The following is a 21,027-nucleotide window of genomic DNA, read 5'->3' on the forward strand; positions in this document are numbered from 1 at the left end:
AAGAATGATCATTCTCAGAACCCACATAGCCTCTTGACTTTAATGCGAAAGACCCAATTCCATTGTCTAGAAGCCTGTGTTAAACCATATAAAGATTTTTGAAGTTTAAGCACGTGCTTATCAGGAAGTTGCATCCCTAGTGGTGACATCATATAGATATCTTCATCTAAATCCCCATGAAAAAAGCCTTACCGACTACGGCGTATAGGTGATAAAATGGGCAATTTTTGCAAGATTTTGTGTGAGAATAAAGATGAAAAAATATGACACTTTGGCCAACTATTCAACAAGAAGAAAATGTGTAGAAAATAGATGAAAAATGGTTTTTCAAGTAGATAACAAGATCAATACCCGAACAAATACAGGAACGATGAAAGAAAACAATCAAAAGATCAAAAACAAAACAACGAACGACGAGATAAAACCAACGAATCGAGAGAAACAGGTTGAAACGAAGAGCAGGATTAAGAACTATGCTCTGATTCAATGTAATCGTTGAAGAACGATGACACGGAAAGAAAAGAAGAAAAGAAGCAGGGAAGAAAAATCTTATTTAATCAGAATCAAAATTACAAAAACGAAAAATTACAAGAAAACAAAACAATATATATAGCCTTAACATATGCGGCGCATATGTCCACATGAAAAAGGCTATGTCGATGGCGGTGGTGCATGTTGGATCAGTAGTTGCAGTTGGTGGTGTAAGTGGTGTCACCAATTGTAAAGGTGGCGGACAGTGGTTGTGTCAGAAAACATGGTAATTTAGTTGATGGTAGCGACAACAATGATGGTGGCGTAGGTGGCGATTGGCCAATAATAAATGGTGGCTCCAAACAATAGTCGTGTGTCTGCTGATATGAACTTATTAAGTTATCATATGTTTCATGATGAGCCATTTTCACTCATTGTTTGATTTTTGTTGGCTCAAATCAATCGTTATATAATTAGATTGGACCAAAATATCCTTTTCTTTTTATCCAAATCAACTCATATATTAATCTTCTTCGTTTACTAAGTTTTGCCTCATTGTGTTTTCTAAAAAGACTTTTAACGGGTCAACATAGTAGTATCACGTATCTTAATTCTAGGCCCCAAAGTGTGGATCAATAGCATTCGCCCAACCCCCACCCGCCCCGATTTAACCAAATCTATGAAAATCAGACTTAAACTATAAATATGTGTCAATATCTTACATTACCATATCATTATACATAAAATATCATGCCTTAACCCATTGCGATGATGATTCTTATCTTGACTTTTAAACGGGTTAAATCATGAAATGCGAAAGGGGTGAGATGCCATCGAGTCCTTTTGCCACAACATATTTTTCATATTCTTTTATTGTTATGCCTTTATACTTGGCCGGATTGTCTTCCGAAAGCAACTCAGTTATTGGTTCATACACCTTCAATGTCTCAGTTGAACCAGTGGTAAAGAATGAAGCCACCGATACTCTTGGTCCAACCTTGCTTGCCACCACTTTGTGTTGTGAACTCACGAACTTGTCGTTTGTAATGAGCTGCAAATTCAAATGGATTTTGTATCAAAACACTATGCTTTTTAATTTCTAACTTGTAAGACCAAACCTCAGTTTTTAATATTTATTTGATTCTTGTCAAAAGTTTCATGGCAATCAAAGCAAGTGTGTGGTATCGATTTTAAACTAAAAAGACCAATAAAAAGACATAATAGCATGAAACTTAGGAAGAGATGCCTGCAAATAATCTCCGGCGTTTACTATAAGAGCTCCAGGTATTGGAGAAACATCGGTCCATTGATTCTGATAAAAGACCTTGAGGCCACCAATATGATCTTGGAGAAGAATAGTCATGAAATCGCTGTCGGTATGATTAGGTGTGCCGATTGTTAATTCAGGTTGTGGGCAAGAAGGATAGTAATGGCCAAGAACACCAAGCCCGTCCGCACATCCCATGTCCAAAAGATGATTACGGTCAAGCCCAAGAGCCTCAGAGATTAACTCCAATAATGAGACACCAAGTTTCATCACTTGTTTCGAATACTCCAACAAAATATCTCTGAAAACACATTATAGTCAAACAAAAATATCAAATGATTAAACACAAGCTCTTAATTATGGTTGAATCTTTAGTTTAGAATAAATATAGTGTTTCAGTTTGATGCTCGATAAAATCCTTGATTTTTAGTTCATTTTGGCGGATAAAAAGTGTTAAAACTAATTTTATTAAGTATAACAAATGTTGATATGATTAATAAACCCCTAAAAATAGGTGTTTTGTATATAGCATGAGTAAGGGTACTCAAACCAAGATATATGAAAAATCGAATATCTGAAATTTCCGAATACTTGATATTACTATTCGAATATGTATCTGAAAGTAAAACCTGCAAGACGGTGGCAACTCGTGTAGTTGGGGAGGGTTTGGAGCCATGAGGCAATAGAAGGTGTCGCGCCAATTAGTCACTGGTGCAACGTACAAGTCAAAGTTGCTGTTGTACACCACCTTTGTCTTCCCGCTCAAATCTCTTGTGTACCACTGCTTCTTCACCTCCGTGTCTTGCTCAAAAAAATCCCTCACCCCTTTTAATATCTCCTCCAAAACATTAACCGGAATTCCGTGATTCACCATCTGAAAGAAACCCCAACTCTCCAACGCACGCTTCACTTTCTCGATCACCTCCTTCCGCCGTATTGGATCTTCATTGATTCCTTCCATGTCTATGGTAGGAAGAATAAGTTGTGGTGGTTGGGAGTTAATGTTATCGGGTGAAGGTAGATGGAATATTCGAGGGACCTCAGTTATTCCAGAATCAACAAGTCCTTTGACGCCAGTTTTGGTTTCGTCGAAAGCTGTAAGCTCTGCTTTCCGATCATAAACCGGTTGGGCTAACGTGTCACTAAGAACCATTTTCTTTGGAGAAGTGATAAATAATGACTAATGAGTTTCAAATTTCAATGTATGATATTTATAACTTTGTTTATAAATATAGTAACGTGTCAATATTGTTCATCAGAATAATTGTTGTACATTTTGTTTCCTTTGAAATACATAAAAAGAAAAATAAATATTAATGTTATCACCTATAAAAGGAGCCAAAATGACTAATCTCTTAAAGTCAGTCAACATAACGACTTCTTAACTTCTTTGAACTTATTTCCGAAATATATCTAGAAAACTTAACAAGAAATAGTAGGCTCTTATAGTTTTTAAGCTCTTAATACTTATTGAGTAATCAACTCATGTTAATTGGAATTTCCATTGGTTTGCTCGAGTACCAATATCGTAAATCAGGTAACAGGTGTTACCTCGTGGAGGTTGAGTGTTCAAATTACATGTTAGGTGAATTTAGAAGTAGTTTAGCTGTTAAAATTATAAAAACACTGTAGATCTAAAACGGTATGTATTCATCACACACTTGATGATTATTCTATTTCTTCGTCGATAACTCGATATTTGTCTACATTGTTAACTCAGGTTGTTGGCAAGAAGGATAGAAATTTGCAAATACATACAATATCTTTAGAAAGCAACTCGCTGATCGGTTCATACACCTTGGATGTCTCAACCGGACCTGTGGTTATGAATGACGCCACCGATACTCTTGGCCCAACCTTGTTTGCCATCACTTTGTGTTGCGAATTCACAAACTTGTCGTTCGTAATCAACTGCAAACTCCCAATGGATTTATAATAAGACATTATATGTTAACTTACACAAAAAAAAATCGTAGTTTCGAATATATTGTTTGATTCTCGTTGAAAAGTTTAGAGCAATCAAAGCATGCATGAGATACCAAGTTTACAATACATAATAGACCAATAAAATAAGGTTTATTGGATTTTAATAATCCCTATTGACTGATATTGGCCGATAATAATCCCTATTTATTTTATCACTATTGGTGGTCCCAAATTTCAAAAAATTGGCCTCAATGGTTCCCGTTAAAAAGGACTTAACGGCGTTATACTCTTTTTTCTGAATTTCAAACTAATATTTTAGGCCTTTTGATTGGAATGAGGATACAGATCGATTGATGTAAAACTTAACTCGAAATGGTGATCCAAACGACTTGAATTTTGCTTCAATTCGTGTGTTTGAACTTCCAATTAACAAAAATCAAGTCGTTTGGATCACCGTTTCGAATTAAGTTTTACGCTAATTGATTCGTATTCTCCTTCATATCAAAAGCCCTAAACTATTAGTTTGAAATTCAGGAAAAAGTATAATGTTGTTAAGTCATATATAACAGGGGACCACTGGGGGCAATTGAAATTGTGCCGATAAAATAAATAGGGTTTATTATCGGCCAATACTAACTAATAGAGATTATTAAAATCCAATAAACCATAAATAATATTTAAGCTTGAAACTTAGAAAGAGATACTTTTAAATAATCTTTGTGTTCACTACAAGAGCACCCAGTATAAAAGGAACATCAATCCATTGATCATAATAAAAAGACCTTGAGGCCACCAATATGATCTTGGTGGCGAATAGTGACGAAATCTTTGTTGTTATGATCTCGGGTGCCTATTGCTAATTCAGGTTATGGGCAAGAAGAATAATAATGGCCAAGAACAGCAAGTCCACCTTCACAACCCATGTCCAAAAGGTGATTAGGGTCGAGTCCAAGAGCCTCAGAGATTAACTCAAATAGACAAACCCCAAGTTTCATCACTTGTTTCGAATACTCCAACAAAATATCTATGTAACAAAATCCCCATCAAATAATATATCTAATGACTATACTTTTTGTTGCATCATATTCTAGTTTTCATGGTTAAAAGTTAAAACATTTAGTTTACTAACTATAAAATTACTTGTATCTAATAAATAAGTAAGCGGTACGTTGTGGCTCGTGTCATAGTTCTACAATGCATGATTCTTTTTCTCGCTTGTCTTGGTTTTAACCTAGTTTCAAAAATAATACTCATCATTTTAATTTAGTTTGCTGAATAAAAAGTTGTTTTGAGTTAAATAAAATTAAGTCAACTGAAGGATAAAACCAGGTCTATAAATCTAAGGTTTTTCTATGTCAACCTAAGGACGGAATTCCATAAAAAAGTGTGTTGACAATACCATATTAATCACAAATGTATCCGTTGGGCTACACACGTGTCTAAACTAGTATAGATACATGAGCTTGTGGGTTATATCATTAAGAGTTTGTGAATTGTAATTTTTTGAGCTAATAAAAGTTACAAAGATCGAGTTTATGATCTAAATTTCGTTTTTGTGTTTATCGATCCTGGTCACCAAACTTCAGTCTTCCCACTCGGATCCCTTGTATACCATCGCTTTTTCACCTCTGTGTCTTGCTCATAAAAATCCATCACTCCTTTTAAAACCTCCTCCAAACACTAACCGGGATCCCATGATTCACCATTTGAAAGAAACCCCAGCCCTCAAACGAATCCTTCGCTTTCCCAATCACCTCGTTTCGCCGTATAGGATCTTCATTGATTCCATCAAAGTCTATGGCCGAAAGAGTTAGTTGCAGGGCCGGCTCTGAAAATTCACGTTCCTCGGCCGAGCCAAAAAAAATATGCCCCTTAAATCTTAACATACTAAATAATGTAAACACATTTTTTATACGCCGATTAAAATTATAGCGATTAACATAAAAATTAGATAATCATGATACTATAATGAGTTTATGACACACTTAATAGATTAATAGCTAATTGAGGATTTGTGAAGCTCTCTTAACATTTTTTTTATAGCAAATTGGTGAATTAACTCTTCGCAGTTTATGCTCTCTAATGTTCCGTTCTTAATAACTTTCATCGCCAACCCGCTAAGTTTTTTTTGAGACATTTTGGGTTGAAAATAGGATTTCAATAACTATAATTTTGAAAAACTCATATTTTCAAATGCTACCGTGACTGCTGATGTTCGAAGTCGACGTGGCTGCTGGTCTTCGAAATCGATTTTGCTATTATCGCGCCTATTCGTTTCTTCTATTTATTTAACTTATATTGATTAGTTAAAAGTACTTGGCATTTTTCATATTTTAGTGGGCCTATAAGTATGGTTAATCTAAAAAAATGGGGTCTAAAATGTGTTAGAGTAATATAAAATTAATGATTATAAACATTCGGGTATTCTACATATATAACATCGAGAATTTTTAAAAAAATTTGTGCCCCCAAAGAAAACGTGCCCCGGCCGGTCGCCCGCTTTGCACACCCCAAGAGCCGGCCATGGTTAGTTGTGTTTGTTGGGAGCTGTGTTCGATATTATGAACCGGTTCGGTTAATTTAATGTAGCCAACCGAGTTACGACCCGTGAAAGTTACACCTTCGGCAACAAGCTAAAAATCGGTTTAAATGGTTTAACTAGGTAATGATGAATGATTGACGGGATTAATTATTTATATAAACTTTAAATAATTAATAAATCTAAAGTTTATATAAGGCTGAGGGGTGTGGGGCTTCAACGGGGGCGCTAGAGCCCCTCCGCTCGCGACCCCAGGCGCTAACACCACACCACCGGGGCGCTAACGGGGGCGCTAACGCGAAAAACAATGCAGGCGTGAGCTGGTTAGCGGGAGAAGAGAGAGAGGAGCACACCTTTAGAGGTATTTTGGACCGTTGGGAGCCGAAAAAAACAAAAAAAATATATATTTTCTATATAGGTTTACGGAAAAGAGCCGTTGAGCTCATATTAAATTAAAAAAAATATTTTCTTAAACTATAAATATATACCTTTATAAAATATACTTCATTTCACAATTATACATCTTTCCTCCTAAAATCCTTTCAAAACTAACACAAAAAAAATGTCGTTTGAATATATTTATAAAAAAATTAAAAAAAAAAATTTCGCTGGAGCCCCTACTGGAGCCCCTCCACACCAGGGGCCAGGGCTCCAACGGGGGCTCCAACAACCCCCTTATCCAGTTTCTCTCTCTGCCACACGTCATAATATTATTGGTTGGAGCCCCCACTAAAGACCCCATTAAAGCCCCCCACACCCCTCAGCCTAATTAAACTTGGGTTCGGGCGCTTTAATCGAGAGTTGAAATGAGTTAGACTTTGGGGGCCGTTTAGATTTTATTATTATATAATTATAATTGTCATTGAGGATCATTTTTATTGTCGTCTAGAGAAAGAGCCTTATAAGTGATATATAAATAATCTATTACAAATTTTAGTATATGATATATATAACCGTAACGTGTTCGAATTGTTCATCACAATAATAAGTTTTGTTTCCTTTTCAATACAAAAAGAAAAGTATATATATATATATATATATATATATATATCGACAAACAGCTAGAATTCGTTTTTTGTTTTTCTTTATAAATAAAGATTTTAAGTAACTTTGAAGGGAAAACTAACGAAACAAATTATTGTTTTTCTTTAAACAATAATAGGGTGATAACTGATAAGGTGATATACGTAACATTGGAGGTTAAAGATTTTATAATATTTAGTTAAAAAAATACTTGACTACCGGTATTGTGTTATTTCAGGTACAACTTATTATATATTTAATCATTTTTCATATGATTTATGTAAATAAAGTTATAATATATTGTCATCAACAAAGTTTGTGATATGTTGCATGGAGGAGGTGAAGGTTTTGAAGAAGTTGCCGAGGTAGAAGCCTCATCAGTAATAATATGTATGGGTCAGTTTGAGGCAGTTTTGAGCCAAAACCATAATCATAACCATAATCATAACCATAACCGACACGATATGTCGGTTAATAAATAATCAATCATAACCGACCTGTTATGACGGTTTCAGTTAATCGGTTTTAAGGGTTATAGCGAGTTGGTTATGGGTCGGTTAACCATGACCAAAACAATGTAATTGGGCCTAAAAGTTATGTACTTCGTTCCTGTATAGCGAAACATTCCCCTCCCCTTTATTTTTACTAAACATACACTCTTCTTTAAGTTTTACATTAATACGATTAAAACCTTTATGTTTTTTTTTTGTCATTTTGTAATCTTTTACTATTATTATTAATTAAAAAAATTATACCATTTAAATAGTTTTTCTTTTCCTTTTTTTATTATATTTTGTTTTTTTAAATAACAAAAGTTGTTTATGTTAAAAACGTTTTTTAAATTAAAAAGAAAAAAAAAACATTTTTTCCTATAAGTGTTATAATACTTTTAGGGTGTGTTTTTCTTTTTAAATAATTTTAGAGATGGCTTACTTTAAAGATGAAACACCTTTTTTTAATCAATAAAACAAATTAAAAAACATAAGACTTGATTAACAAGTTGGTTCTTTTCTCGTGTGACATTAATTTCATGTATTCGAACCTATTAAAAATATTTAAATGATTTTTTTGTCGGGTGTGAGGCAAATGATAAGATAAATATAACCAAAACGTTTTATCGTTTTTATAAAGGTGTTATATCATTATTCTTTGAATACATTTTATAATGATAATAGATATTATTATTATTATGATAAAGAACAATAAACACAAAAAGATAGAAAATAACAAAAAATAAATTTTATAGTATTTGATTTGATATTTTAAAGAAGACTTGAAATGACTAAAAATATTATAGGGTAGTGACATGTCAAATAAAATTGTTGAAGGAACTGAAAGTCGGGGGGGGGGGGGGTGTATGACAAGTACACAAGGGAGTACGCTTAGCCTTACACTATAAATTTAATATGTTTTATTTTAGTTTCTAGGAATTTCTATTTATAAAAATAGTTATAATAATATATTTGAATTCGGACAATGGGCAAAGAATAACATGAACAGTGATAATTAAGATTAAGAAATATTAACATGGAGCTCCACAATATATAAAATGAAGAAAAAATATAAACAAGTATTAGAGATAAGGAAAGAGATCGAGAAAGTGATGAGTGATTTTCTAAACAACTTGTATGAAAGTGTGTATGATTTTGTAATAATTAAGATACATCAGTTATGCCTATTAGCTCATCTACAAACACATATATCTCACTTCGTAGTTAAATAAATGGATGGTTTGGTTACGGCGGATTTGGAAACATCTTTAACCAAAACCGATCTTATAGAGATTGATAACAAGCATATTACATATGATCAACATAAGATAACACTTTGAACTCATAGAGATTGATAAATCCTATAATGGCTTCTAAAAAGGTTATATTTTGAAGTGCAAAAGAGGTGAAGTGCCGTCAAGTCCTTTTCCTATTTGATAATCCGTGTATTCTTTTATTGTTACACTTCTATACTTTGCCGGATTATCTTTTGAAAGCAACTCATTGATTGGTTCATACATCTTCGATGTCTGAATCGAACCCGTGGTAAAGAATGACGCTACCGATACTCTTGGCCCAACCTTGTTTGCCACCACTTTGTGTTGTGAACTCACAAATTTGTCGTTTGTAATCAGCTGCAAAATGCCAACGGAATATATATATCAAGACACTATGCTTCTAACTTCTAAGAACAAATCTAAGTTTCGAAAATATTTGATTATCATTAAATATGCAATTGTTTAAGTTTAGAGGGAGATATATGCAATTGACCCATAAATAAAATGACATTTAATCATGAAATTTAGAGAGAGAGAGAGAGATGCCTGCAAATAATCTCCGGCGTTCGCTATAAGAGCTCCTGAAATAGGAGAAACATCAGTCCATTGATTCTGATAAAAGATCTTGAGACCGCCAATAAAATCTTGTAGAAGGATAGTGATAAAAGTACTATCAGTATGGTCTCGGGTGCCTATTGTTAATTCAGGTTGTGGGCAAGAAGGATAATATTGGCCAAGAATAGCAAGCCCATCCGCACATCCCATGTCCAAAAGGTGATTGGGATTTAGCCCAAGAGCCTCAGACATTAACTCGAGTAGACAAGCCGCAAGTTTCATCACTTGTTTCGAATACTCCAACAAAATCTCTCTACAACAATATCCCAATCAAACAAAATATACAATGGTTAAACTTGATCTACCTAACCCACTAATAAGTGGGTGGAAAATTAATAATGTTTTATCAATTGTTTTCTATTAACTAGTTTTTATCTCCCGTATTACGGAGTTGTTTTATATTGTTTGTTTTAATATTTATTTATTTTTTTAATTTATATTTTTTTATTGTATGAAAGTTAATAATATACTTATGGTTTGATGATAAATTGTTTCACAAATAAATGAGATGTTATAACTCGGTTTAAAAGCTATATGGTTTTGATGAGACCGAAGACCCGTTTATTTTTTTTACTATGAAATTGGTTTTTTAATTATAAATAATGTTTATGAAAGTTAATAATATACTTATGATTTGATGAGACCCAAGACCCGTTTATTTTTTTTACTATCAAATTGGTTTTTTAATTTAAATAATATATATATCTTTTTTAAAATAAATAAGATATTATTTTTTATTATATCCTATTTTATAGGATTTTTACATAAATAATTTGGTGAGAATAATTTTTAATTTAATAAGATGTTATAACTCGTTTAAGGAATATCTGGGTTTGGTAAAACTCATACCCATGAATTCGGGTCAAATGCATGAGAGGCCTCAATTTAAAAATCAAACAAATCTGGTGACTCCAAAAAAGGGGGAAGCGACCATATCGCGACACGTAGGATTTTTATGTTTTCGTTTATATATATTATAGATATAGTGATATAATTTGATGATATATGGACAAATAAGGCACTTAATATAATCTTAAACGTCTCTATTGAACGGTGTATGTAATGGTTTACACACATATAGCATATCTTGATTATATTGATAACTCCAAAAAATTAGTATTTAGAGGGTTAAGCCTATATCATCTACTTTGTCATTTTAATATTTTTTTGATGTGCTGTGATTTGATGGTATATGGATAGCATATAGCCATAAACTTGTTTGATTGAAAACTAGGGTGTGTAAGGTTGGTTTTCGGTAAATTGGTTCAGTTTATTCGGTTAATTTTTTCGATTTTCGGGTTGGTTCAGTTAATCTCGTTTAATAACCAATATCATATTTGTGCTAACATTTTTAGTTAGAAATACATGAAACAGATGCATAAATACATGAAATTGTGGTATAAAAATGAAATACATGAAATGGTGGAATAAAAGTTAGAAAAATATAAAAATATGAACTGCTTGGTTTGGTTTCGTTAATTTCTGTTAACCGGTGGTAAACAAATAAATAATGGATAACCGCTTTTCGTTTTCGTCGGTTTTTGGTTTGGTTCAGTTAACGGTTTGATTATTGCTCACCCTCATTGAAAACCTCTAAAAAGTGTTAAGAATGGATTAATAAGTAAAACCTGCAAGGTGGCGGCAACTCGTGTGGTTGGGGAGAGTTTGGAGCCATGAAGCTGTAGAAAGTGTCTCGCCAGTTAGTCACCGGTGCAACATATAAGTCAAAGTTACTGAGGTACGCGAACTTAGTCTTCCCACTTAAATCCCGTGTGTACCACTGCTTCTTCACATCCGTGTCTTGCTCATGAAAATCCCTCACTCCTTTTAACATCTCCTCCAAAACATTAATATTAATTCCATGATTCACCGTTTGAAAGAATCCCCAACTCTCCAATGCGTCCTTCACTTGCCCGATCACCTCCTTTCGTCGTATAGGATCTTCATGTATTCCTTCCAAGTCTATGGTTGGAAGAGTTAGTTGTGGTTGTTCGGAGCCGTGGTTTTCAGGTGAATGTAGATGGAATATTCGAGGGACCTCCGTTACACCTGAATCAACAAGTCCTTTGACGCCAGTCTTGGTTTCGTCAAATGCCCTGAGCTCTTCTTTACGGTCATAGTCCGGTTGGACTGATGTGTCACTAAGGACCATTTTTCTCTTGGTCTAATAAAAAGAAAACTTGAAGTTATGTATAAATGATGAGTTACAGTTTTAGTGTATGATATTTATAATCACAACTTGGTCCAATTGTTCATTAGAATAATAGGAGTTTTGTTTCCTTCTCAATACAAAAAGAACAAATGGACAAAAATATATTATCTCCTGCGAGAGGGATAAAACTTCGACCACAAATAAACGGAAATGGATATTCTGTTAAATAGTTTACTTTGATAATCAAATTATATGATATATGAAATTTAATAATATATATATACACTTACGATTCGAACTTGTGACCTTATGATCACAAAGTCTTATCCACCCCTGCTGGTGTTAGTGGACCAAATAGTCACCGACATGAGAAACTATTGTACATCCATAGGAGCACAAACAATTAATTTAAGTAACACCAAACCCATAACAAATGTTTTCATACTACAAGATACGAAAAAAAAAAGGTTTTAAGATAGTTTACATTACCATATGACTAACATGAATATAAAAAAATTAATTTATAACATTGATTTATTAATTCACTAACTAGCTTCCAAACAAGTTAGATCTTGAAATGTAAAAGGGCAGAAGTGCCATCAAGTCCCTTTGCTCTATAGAAATCTACGTATTCTTTCACGGTTGTGCTTCTATACTTAGCCGGATTATCTACTGAAAGCAAATCCTTGATAGGCTTGTAAATCTTGGATGTCTGAATTAAACCTGTGGTAAAGAATGATGCCACCGATACCCTTGGCCCAACCTTGTTTGTCACCACTTTGTGTTGCGAACTCACAAACTTGTCGTTTGTAATCAACCGATAAATTCCAAGGATTACCCATATGTTAATACATTTTTAGTGTCAAAGATGAAATCCGACTATAAAATATATTTCGACTGTCGTTAAAAAATTGTATGACGATCGTGGCATGTTTTTTTAAAGGTGTAAGTCGTAGTGGCAACAATGTCTTTTCCAAAGAGTCATAACACTTGCCATATCTGTTACCCAAGTTTGAATCCGACCCCCTTATATAGTGGTGTTACCCATATTTAAGAGCGCTCACATGAGCCGGGATTCAAACCTGAGACCAATTTGTCCCATGTTTGACAACTGAAAAGTTACCAAGTTTACACTATAATAGACAACAAAACGAAAATAAAGCTTGAGAAATAAATATGCCTGTAAAAGATCTCCGGCGTTCACTACTAGAGCTCCTGGCGTTACTATCACTATCCATATCATATTTCTATTTCAATTATAACCCTCAACGAACGGGGGTCCGGGGGCAGCGCCCCTGGTAGCGGGGTCTAGGGGCGGCAGCCCCTAGCAGGGTCCAAGGGGCAGAGCCCCTGGCTGGGGTCTAGTAATTAATATGCGTAATTGTTATACAGTTAGTCGTGCACAGTTCAGGAAGGGATTAACTATAAACGGTGAACGTAATCGTGTTGAGGTGAGTTTCTAGCCCCACTTCCTTGTTATGTTTTCGGGGCTGTGTGCATACTCGATGTGATAGTTTATACACTTACCCTAAATGGTAAGTGTATGCTTTGTATGATTCATGTATGATGATTGCTTGACGGTGCATGAACGATCTTCGAATATTGCATGTACCGTCAGGTGGTAGTTAAAGATATAATTGATATGCATGATGTAAGGTATGGGTATGATGTATGGATGAATATATGTGATGTATGCATAATGTATGTATGATATATTGATGGTACGTGAACGCTCTTCAGAGATTGTGCGTATTGTCAAAGAAAGTATGTAAGAACAGGTATGGTACAGCTGCATGAAACAAAGGGACCAGACCCTAATAATATCTGTGATGTTGGGGACCAGACCCTTTATAATATCTGTGATGTTAGGGATCAGACCCTTATAATATCTATGAGGTGATGGTGGCCAACCGGTTGCAAGTCAAACTGAATCTGTGATTTTTGAGACGGATCAATTGGGCTTCATAAGTCAATCAGGTAACCCAAAATAAGACTTCAATATTTCTTCGTTAAATTTGGATAGTCTAATCAACATTAATATTCAAATGTAAGGAGATAACGTAGGTGAATATACTCCTAAATATAATGATTTAGGTGGGATTGAGCACACGTCACATATCAATGGTGGTGGTAGTCAATTACAATATCCAAGGGTGCAAGAGGATTTCTTAATATCTAAAATTAATGAATTGCAAATGCTAAAGCATTTAGCTAATTTACCTGGTGGGCCAGCAAAGTTTAGTAATAGTCATGTTGGTAAGAATCCAAAGGTTATAAAAACAGTGGAGACAAGTGTATTGAAGGCCAATAATATAGCAGTTGCAAAAGCAAAGAGGGTGTGCGCTCATATGGAGTTGGTCAAATTGAATGTGAACAAATCATGACTTGATGCTCCCTTTACCCGGGAGGTGCAATTCAAGAGCCGAGCGAAAGAACCTGTGAACTGTGTAGTCTAGTCACTATAATAATAAATGATGTGGTTAAACAATTTGAGCGGGTTGTGATGATAATAATTAAAAATCGGGTTGATGTCAGGGGCGTAGCCAACTTTAGGGGAATGGGTTCGGCCGAACCCGTACAAAATATTGTTTTAGTGTTATATATTAGTGTATTTTGGCATCGAACCCGTAGAAAACCCAAATCTAAGTGATAAACAATCGATCTTCTGTCCCTCAAAAATTTTCCAACCCGTAGGAAAAAAATTCTGGCTACGGTTGATGTTCCTTTCAATCCGAGGTGGCTTTGATCCGCAAACAAAACTCGAGGACGAGTTTTTTTTGAAGACGGGGAGTATGATGCAGGATTATCTCCGATATCTTTTATTTTTATATATATTTGAATTTCCTATTTTATCTTATTTGGTTTCCTAGTTTAACTATAATTCTCACCTATAAGTTGAGATCAAGGTTTTATTGTTTAGGGAGTTTTTTGATTGAGTTTTAATATAAGAGAACATTGTTCTTGGAACTTCGGTTCGAATTATCGTCTTTTGATTAATCATGAGTCTCTCGAGCCATTGATCGCTTCCGAAACTGCATAGAAAAAACTCAAGAATGCAGTGTAGATGTTCAAGTTTTTGACCCCCCCCCCCCCCTTGTCTAAGTGTTCAAGTTCCGCCACTGGTACCGACCATAAAAATTCCCGAATCCTGTGAGAAAATTTCCTGGATCCGTCACTGTATATACATTGTAGTTTGCTTATTTTTTTTTTCACAGTTAAGATTTAAATTTCAAACAACATTCTTATTAAAGATCATTGCGAAGCGCGCATATAACCACTAGTTACATTACATGTTACATACGAATTACGATGAACATAAATAACACTTTTACTTAGAAAGATTGATAACTCCCATAATGGCTTCTCAATAGATTAGATTTTGAAGTGCAAAAGGGGAGAAAGTCCTTTGCCTCCGTAATAAGCTGTGTATTCTTTCGGTGCTGTGCCTCTATACTTGGCTGGATTATCTTCTGAAAGCAACTTGGCGATGGGTTCATACACCTTTGATGTATCCATCATACCCGTCGTAAAGAACGCTGCCACCGATACTCTTGGCCCAACCTTGTTTGCCACCACTTTGTGTTTTGAACTAACAAACTTGTCGTTTGTAATTAGCTGCAAAATCCCAATGGATTTATATCAAGAAATATGCTTTTAACTTCTAAGAATATAACTCAATTTCGAATATATTTGATTTGCATTAAAAAAAAATTAATGACAAGCAATGAAGTGTGAGATAACAAGTATATACTATGATAGACCAATAAATAAAATGGCATTGAAGCTTGAAACTTAGAGAGAGAGAGAGAGAGAGAGAGATGCCTGCATATAGTCTCCAGCGTTCACTACAAGAGCTCCCGGTACAGGAGGAACATCAATCCATTGATTCTGATAAAAGATCTTGAGGCCGCCAATATAATCTTGTAGAAGAATAGTGATAAAATCATTATCGGTATGGTCTCGGGTACCTGCTGTTAGTTCAGGTTGTGGGCAAGAAGGATAATACTGGCCAACAACAGAAAGCCCATCCGCACATCCCATGTCCAAAAGATGATTGGGATCAAGCCCGAGAGCCTCTGACATTAACTCAAATAGACAAACCGCAAGTTTCGTCACTTGTTTCGAATACTCCAACAAAATCTCTCTACAACAATATCCCAATCAAATAAAATATTCAATGGTTAAACTTAGTTAGCTCTTATAGATGGTTGAATTCAAGTTTACAAACAATAAAATTATTTCAGTTTACTCATTAATAATTCATTTTGGCTTATAAATATTGGGATAATACCATAAAAAACCAATATACTTTATGTTTTTGTTCATAAAAGTCCTTTAACAATTTTTTGCACATAAAAGTCCTTCTACATGTTATTTTTGAACAAAAATATGATTTCTTATAAAAAGTAATTACATGGATGGTTCTTACAGTTTAACCACATTACAACTTTAGTCCTCTAAATTCAAAACTTACAATTTTATATTGGTTATTTATATGAACATAACAGTCTTGGTAAGTGAAAAGATGAGATTAATTTTTTAATTAAATGAATATATAGATTTAGTATAAACAAACTATATTCCATGTTAAAAAAACAACTGTTAAAAAAAGAACAAGGTTATATATTATAAAATCAGGCCATGTGTTCAAGTTCAAATAATAAACCTTCCTCTAGGCTCCATCCCCGATCGAGCTTGTTCATCTACCACCTCTTTGCAAATCCGGAACCACCTCCGGCGAATCAAGTTTCCGGTGCCCAACGCCACAACACCACGTCTCCCACCGCACACAAACATCAACGCCATGGATAAGTGATTTTCGGTCGGAAAACAACACCATTACTTTTTATAAGAAATCATATTATTATTATTATTCTATAGTTTTTGAACTTGAGTAATTATTACAACCCCACCATCTTTTTTGTAGTATAGTTACCCTAGTTCAAAATTGTAGAGTTACATTAATTATTCTAACTATTTTATACGTGTAGTAGATTAATTTTATTTGTATCAGATCCCACCCCTTAAAAAGTAAAACCTGCAAACTGGTGGCAATTCGTGTGGTTGGGGAGAGTTCGGAGCCATGAAGCAGTAACAACTGTCTCGCCAGTTAGCCACAGGTGTAGCGTATATGTCAAAGTTACTGAGGTACACGAACCTAGTCTTCCCGCTCAAATCCCGTTTGTACCACTGCTTCTTCACCTCTGTGTCTTGCTCATGAAAATCCCTCACTCCTTTTAACATCTCCTCCAAAACATTAATCGGGATTCCATGATTCACCATCTGAAAGAATCCCCAGCTCTCCAACGCGTCCTTCACTTGCCTGATCACCTCTTTACGACGTATAGGATCTTCATTCATTCCTTCAAGGTCTATGATTGGAAGAGTTAGTTGTGGTTGTCGGGAGGTGAGGTTTTCGGGCGAAGGTAGACGGAATATTCGAGGGACTTCGGTTACTCCGGAATCAACAAGTCCTTTGACACCGGATTTGGTTTCGTCGAAAGCTATGAGCTCCGCTTTACGGTCATAGTCAGGTTGGACTGATGTGTCACTGAAGACCATTTTTCTTGTGATTTTGGAAAAGGAAAACTTGAAGTGATGTATAAATGATGACTTTCTAATCTTAGTGTATCATATTTATAATCATAACGTGGTCGAATTGTTCATTAGAAAAAAGAGGATTTTTGTTTCCTTCTAAATAAAATAAAACAAATGGAAATAAAAAAATATTATTTGAAGTGAGGACGAAGTCCCACTCAATTATAAGCCAAAAACATCAAACGCTTTGTATTATTAAGTAATAGAATAAATGAATGAATGGAATGGATAATAGAATTGAATGAACAAATGAATGAAATGAATCAACATCGTTTCATTATCTTGTTTGGTTATCGTGTAGGTATGAAAAGAATCATCAATTTATTATATTTTCATTAAATAGTAAACTATACACACGTAATATTTTTGTCAATTAATGAAACGGTAATAACATAATACAATATAATAATAAAAATTAGGATGTGAGTGCTGAGTGGGACTACAGATATGTAGTGAAAAGTTAATTAGCGGAATCAAATTTTTGAAAAATTCAACTTAACAAAATGAAAACATAACTTAATGAATGAAAGAATAGAAACATATTATAAGAAAGTTAAATACAACAATCATTATGTTGTGTTAACTGGGTTTACGCTAGCTATCAGAGTTTTACTTGGGTGTTTTCTGGGAAACCATACTGTCGGCTGATCATTGTGTCACCACAAGAGCATAACTCTCTTGCGTAATACACGGTGGGACGAAAATCCGGGTGGGCTCGGAGTTAAGACCGACAACATTTGCATAAGACCTAGCTAAATCATTCATTGTCAATATGCATTAAAGTGACACAAGTAAGATTCAACTTAAATCTTCATTGAAAAACGTAAGCTCCTACTACTAGTCCCTAAGTAGGGGATTAAACATTTAAATAACATGCATGTATCCATTAAAATAAAATGATGATGCCGACCATTAATATTAATAATAGGTTTTAGAGTCAAAATTTTTAGGTGCCAATTCATTGAAAAACGTAAGCTCCTACTACTAGTCCCTAAGTAGGGGATTAAACATTTAAATAACATGCATGTATCCATTAAAATAAAATGATGATGCCGACCATTAATATTAATAATAGGTTTTAGAGTCAAAATTTTTAGGTGCCAACATGTTAAAAAAATATATTTATAAAATTTAGAGATATTTTTATAAGCCCGGAAAATTTTTCAATAATGATTTAAATACAATCTACAGCAATTGTTAGTTCGTGAATTTTATTTTCAAGTAATATTTACGTTCAAACAACCCCTTTTGGAGTTTTATATATCTTGTAGTTTGCTTTTATATTTAAATTTCAAACTATATTCAAGTTTTATTAAAGATAGTTGTGAAGCGCGGATATAATACATAAAATAACACTTTTAGGGTGTGTTTGGGATTACTTGTTTGAGTGAAAAAGGACTTTTAACAAAAGGAATTATTAACTTATGAATTTTTTAAAATATTTTTTTTTAAAAAAAAATGTTTGGATTTAGCTTATGTGTTGAGGAAAACCAAAATGACTAAAAATGACTCTTGCTTTAAAGGAGTGTAATAGGTTTGGAGGGTAGAGGGGTGCAATAGGTAAATCAAACCATTAAGTTAATAAGTTATATATTCCCAACTTTTCAAAACTCATTTATTTTGCCTTCTTCATAAGTTAAAATCCATAAGGCCTTATGATTTGCCAAACACCTTATTAACTTTTCAGAAAGTTAATAAGTTATAAGTTGATTAAAATAAGGAATCCCAAACACCCACTTAACTCATAGAGATCGATAACTCCCATAATGGCTTCTCACCGGATTAGTTTTTGAAGTGCAAAAAGGGAGAAGTGCGAGAGGACCTTTCCCACGTAATAATCTATGTATTATTTCAATGTTGTGTTTCTAAACTTGGCTGGATTATCTTCTAAAAGCAACTTCATACACCTTCGATGTCTCCATCGCACCTGTGGAAAAGAACGATGCCACCTATACTCTTGGCCAGCCTTGTTTGCCACCACTTTGTGTTTTGAACTTACAAACTTGTCGTTTGTAATTAGCTGCAAAATCCCAATGGATTTGTATTATGGCATACGCTTTTTTAACTTCTAAGAATAAATCTTGATTTCGAATATATTAGATTCGTGTTAAAAATATAATGACAAGCAATGAAGTGTGAGATAACAAGTTTATCTATAATAGACGAATAAATAAAATGGCATTGAAGCTCGAATCTTAGAGAGAGAGAGAGAGAGAGACGAAGAGATGCCTATAAATAGTCTCCAACGTTCACTACAAGAGCTCCCGGTATTGGAGGAAAATCGGTCCCTTGATTTTGATAAAAGATCTTGAGGCAACCAGTATATATAATCTTGTAGAAGAATAGTGAGAAAATCATTGTCGGTATGGTCAAGTTGTGGGCAAGAAGGATAATATTGGCCAAGAATAGCAAGTTCATCTACACATCCCATGCTCAAAAGATGATTGGGGATCAAGGCCAAGAGCCTCCGACATCAACTTGGATAGACAAGCCGCAAGTTTCATCACTTTGTTTCGAATACTCCAACAAAATCTCTTTACAACAATAACCCAATCAAACAAAATATTCAATGGTTCACCTAGTTAGCTCTTATATATGGTTGAATTAAAGTTTACAAACAATAAAGTTTTTCAGTTTTCTCAGTAATAATTCATTTTGGCTTATAAATGTTTGATAGACTGTGTGTTGTCGCTGAAGCTAGGCTCCGAATTCATCCAATATTATTGTGTCATGCAATGCTGACTAAATACTTACCGGACACTCGCTGAAGCTGCCTGAGCCCGTTATGATCCAGGCGTGAGCCTGTTATGGTCCAGGCGAGCGGTGGCTTCAGCGAATTATATGATTTTTTTTTATTTATTTTTTTCTACTAAAGTTAAAACTAATAACTAATATTACATTAAAAATAAAAGTATTAACAAATAATACTAGTCTAGTACAAGATCATCGGGAATTCTAGCCCATAAATGCTCGACTAACTCATGATGAAGGTTTCCATGGACCTCGCGGTTCTTGAGATATTAGACGTTTTGGAGTTTTTCATCATCGGTGATTATCGATTCGGGTCGTGAGACATCACCTTGTAGTTTTGACAAATAGCTATACATTGGTCCTCAAAAACCATGTTATGTAGAATTATACAAGCATAGACGACATCCATTATTTTCTCCCTTTCAATATCTTTACGTACCGATTCTTGCTTCTTCTTAAAGTACTTCCGTTTGTCTTTAACTAGAGATGCATAAGCTTGAACAAGCGTCGACCATTCGTTGTAAATCCCATCAACCAGGTAGTAGCCATGCTTGAATTGAACCTCGTTCGCATGAAACGATTGAGTTGGCTCAACCCCGTCAATAATATCATCGAATACCGGTGACTGTTCGATAACAGTTATGTCATTATTTGATTCGGCAACACCAAAAAACGCATGCCAAAACCAAAGATCATGGGAGGCCGCAACCTCAAGTATAATACTGGGGCGGGGTGATCACTCTGGTGGAACTGACCTCGCCATGCCGTAGAACACATATTCCATCCATCATGCGTACAATCGATGCTACTAAGCATTTCGGGGAAACCATGTTTCTCACTGTGCACCTCGTATATGCGTTGGATATCATACATAGTTAGTTTGCGCAAATATATGCGTGGGTAAATCGATATGATCC

General features: G+C 34.5%; 3 protein-coding genes across 4 annotated transcripts; all 3 read right to left on the reverse strand.

Moving 5' to 3' along the window:
* Window positions 1-1,575: 1,575 nt before the first annotated feature.
* Window positions 1,576-2,914, reverse strand: LOC143541923 (1-aminocyclopropane-1-carboxylate oxidase homolog 1-like). Its single transcript, XM_077034607.1, has 2 exons — window positions 2,368-2,914; window positions 1,576-2,039 (listed from the first exon to the last, which is right to left on the reverse strand). Exons 1-2 carry the CDS (start codon window positions 2,889-2,891, stop codon window positions 1,667-1,669), a joined length of 897 nt encoding a protein of 298 aa, XP_076890722.1. The 5' UTR covers window positions 2,892-2,914; the 3' UTR covers window positions 1,576-1,666.
* A 6,104-nt stretch (window positions 2,915-9,018) lies between these two features.
* Window positions 9,019-11,856, reverse strand: LOC143541925 (1-aminocyclopropane-1-carboxylate oxidase homolog 3-like). Its single transcript, XM_077034611.1, has 3 exons — window positions 11,238-11,856; window positions 9,513-9,862; window positions 9,019-9,371 (listed from the first exon to the last, which is right to left on the reverse strand). The coding sequence occupies exons 1-3, from the start codon at window positions 11,759-11,761 to the stop codon at window positions 9,100-9,102; spliced, it is 1,146 nt and encodes a 381-aa protein (XP_076890726.1). The 5' UTR covers window positions 11,762-11,856; the 3' UTR covers window positions 9,019-9,099.
* Window positions 11,857-12,150: 294 nt separating this feature from the next.
* On the reverse strand, window positions 12,151-17,383 carry LOC143541921 (1-aminocyclopropane-1-carboxylate oxidase homolog 1-like). Of its 2 annotated transcripts, none has more exons than XM_077034605.1 (3): window positions 16,800-17,383; window positions 15,559-15,905; window positions 12,151-12,610 (listed from the first exon to the last, which is right to left on the reverse strand). In XM_077034605.1, exons 1-3 carry the CDS (start codon window positions 17,321-17,323, stop codon window positions 12,327-12,329), a joined length of 1,155 nt encoding a protein of 384 aa, XP_076890720.1. In that variant the 5' UTR covers window positions 17,324-17,383; the 3' UTR covers window positions 12,151-12,326. The 2 variants fall into 2 exon arrangements, with proteins under 2 accessions (XP_076890720.1, XP_076890719.1); XM_077034604.1 differs by lacking the exon at window positions 12,151-12,610 and adding an exon at window positions 15,116-15,376 and having other exon boundaries at window positions 15,584-15,905; window positions 16,800-17,368.
* Between the last annotated feature and the right edge of the window lie 3,644 nt (window positions 17,384-21,027).

Source organism: Bidens hawaiensis, unplaced genomic scaffold (assembly GCF_021521415.1).
Source record: "Bidens hawaiensis isolate Kalapana, Puna unplaced genomic scaffold, B.hawaiensis_p1.1 tig00012724_1, whole genome shotgun sequence".
Lineage (NCBI taxonomy): Eukaryota > Viridiplantae > Streptophyta > Magnoliopsida > Asterales > Asteraceae > Bidens > Bidens hawaiensis.

Bases quoted from the DNA above. Each gene is read 5' to 3' on its own strand.
- LOC143541923 (XM_077034607.1), bottom strand. From the start codon at position 2,891: ATGGTTCTTAGTGACACGTTAGCCCAACCGGTTTATGATCGGAAAGCA. The intron at 2,040-2,367 runs GTTTTACTTTCA...ATGTGTTTTCAG, and splicing joins GAGTTGCCACCGTCTTGCAG to AGATATTTTGTTGGAGTATT.
- LOC143541925 (XM_077034611.1), bottom strand. From the start codon at position 11,761: ATGGTCCTTAGTGACACATCAGTCCAACCGGACTATGACCGTAAAGAA. The intron at 9,863-11,237 runs GTTTTACTTATT...ATATTGTTGTAG, and splicing joins GAGTTGCCGCCACCTTGCAG to AGAGATTTTGTTGGAGTATT. The intron at 9,372-9,512 runs TGATTAAATGTC...CTTGATATATAT, and splicing joins CTCTCTCTCTCTAAATTTCA to ATTCCGTTGGCATTTTGCAG.
- LOC143541921 (XM_077034605.1), bottom strand. From the start codon at position 17,323: ATGGTCTTCAGTGACACATCAGTCCAACCTGACTATGACCGTAAAGCG. The intron at 15,906-16,799 runs GTTTTACTTTTT...ATATTGTTGTAG, and splicing joins GAATTGCCACCAGTTTGCAG to AGAGATTTTGTTGGAGTATT. The intron at 12,611-15,558 runs TCTAAGTTTCAA...ACTAAAAATGTA, and splicing joins TCTCTCTCTCTCTCTCTCTC to TTAACATATGGGTAATCCTT.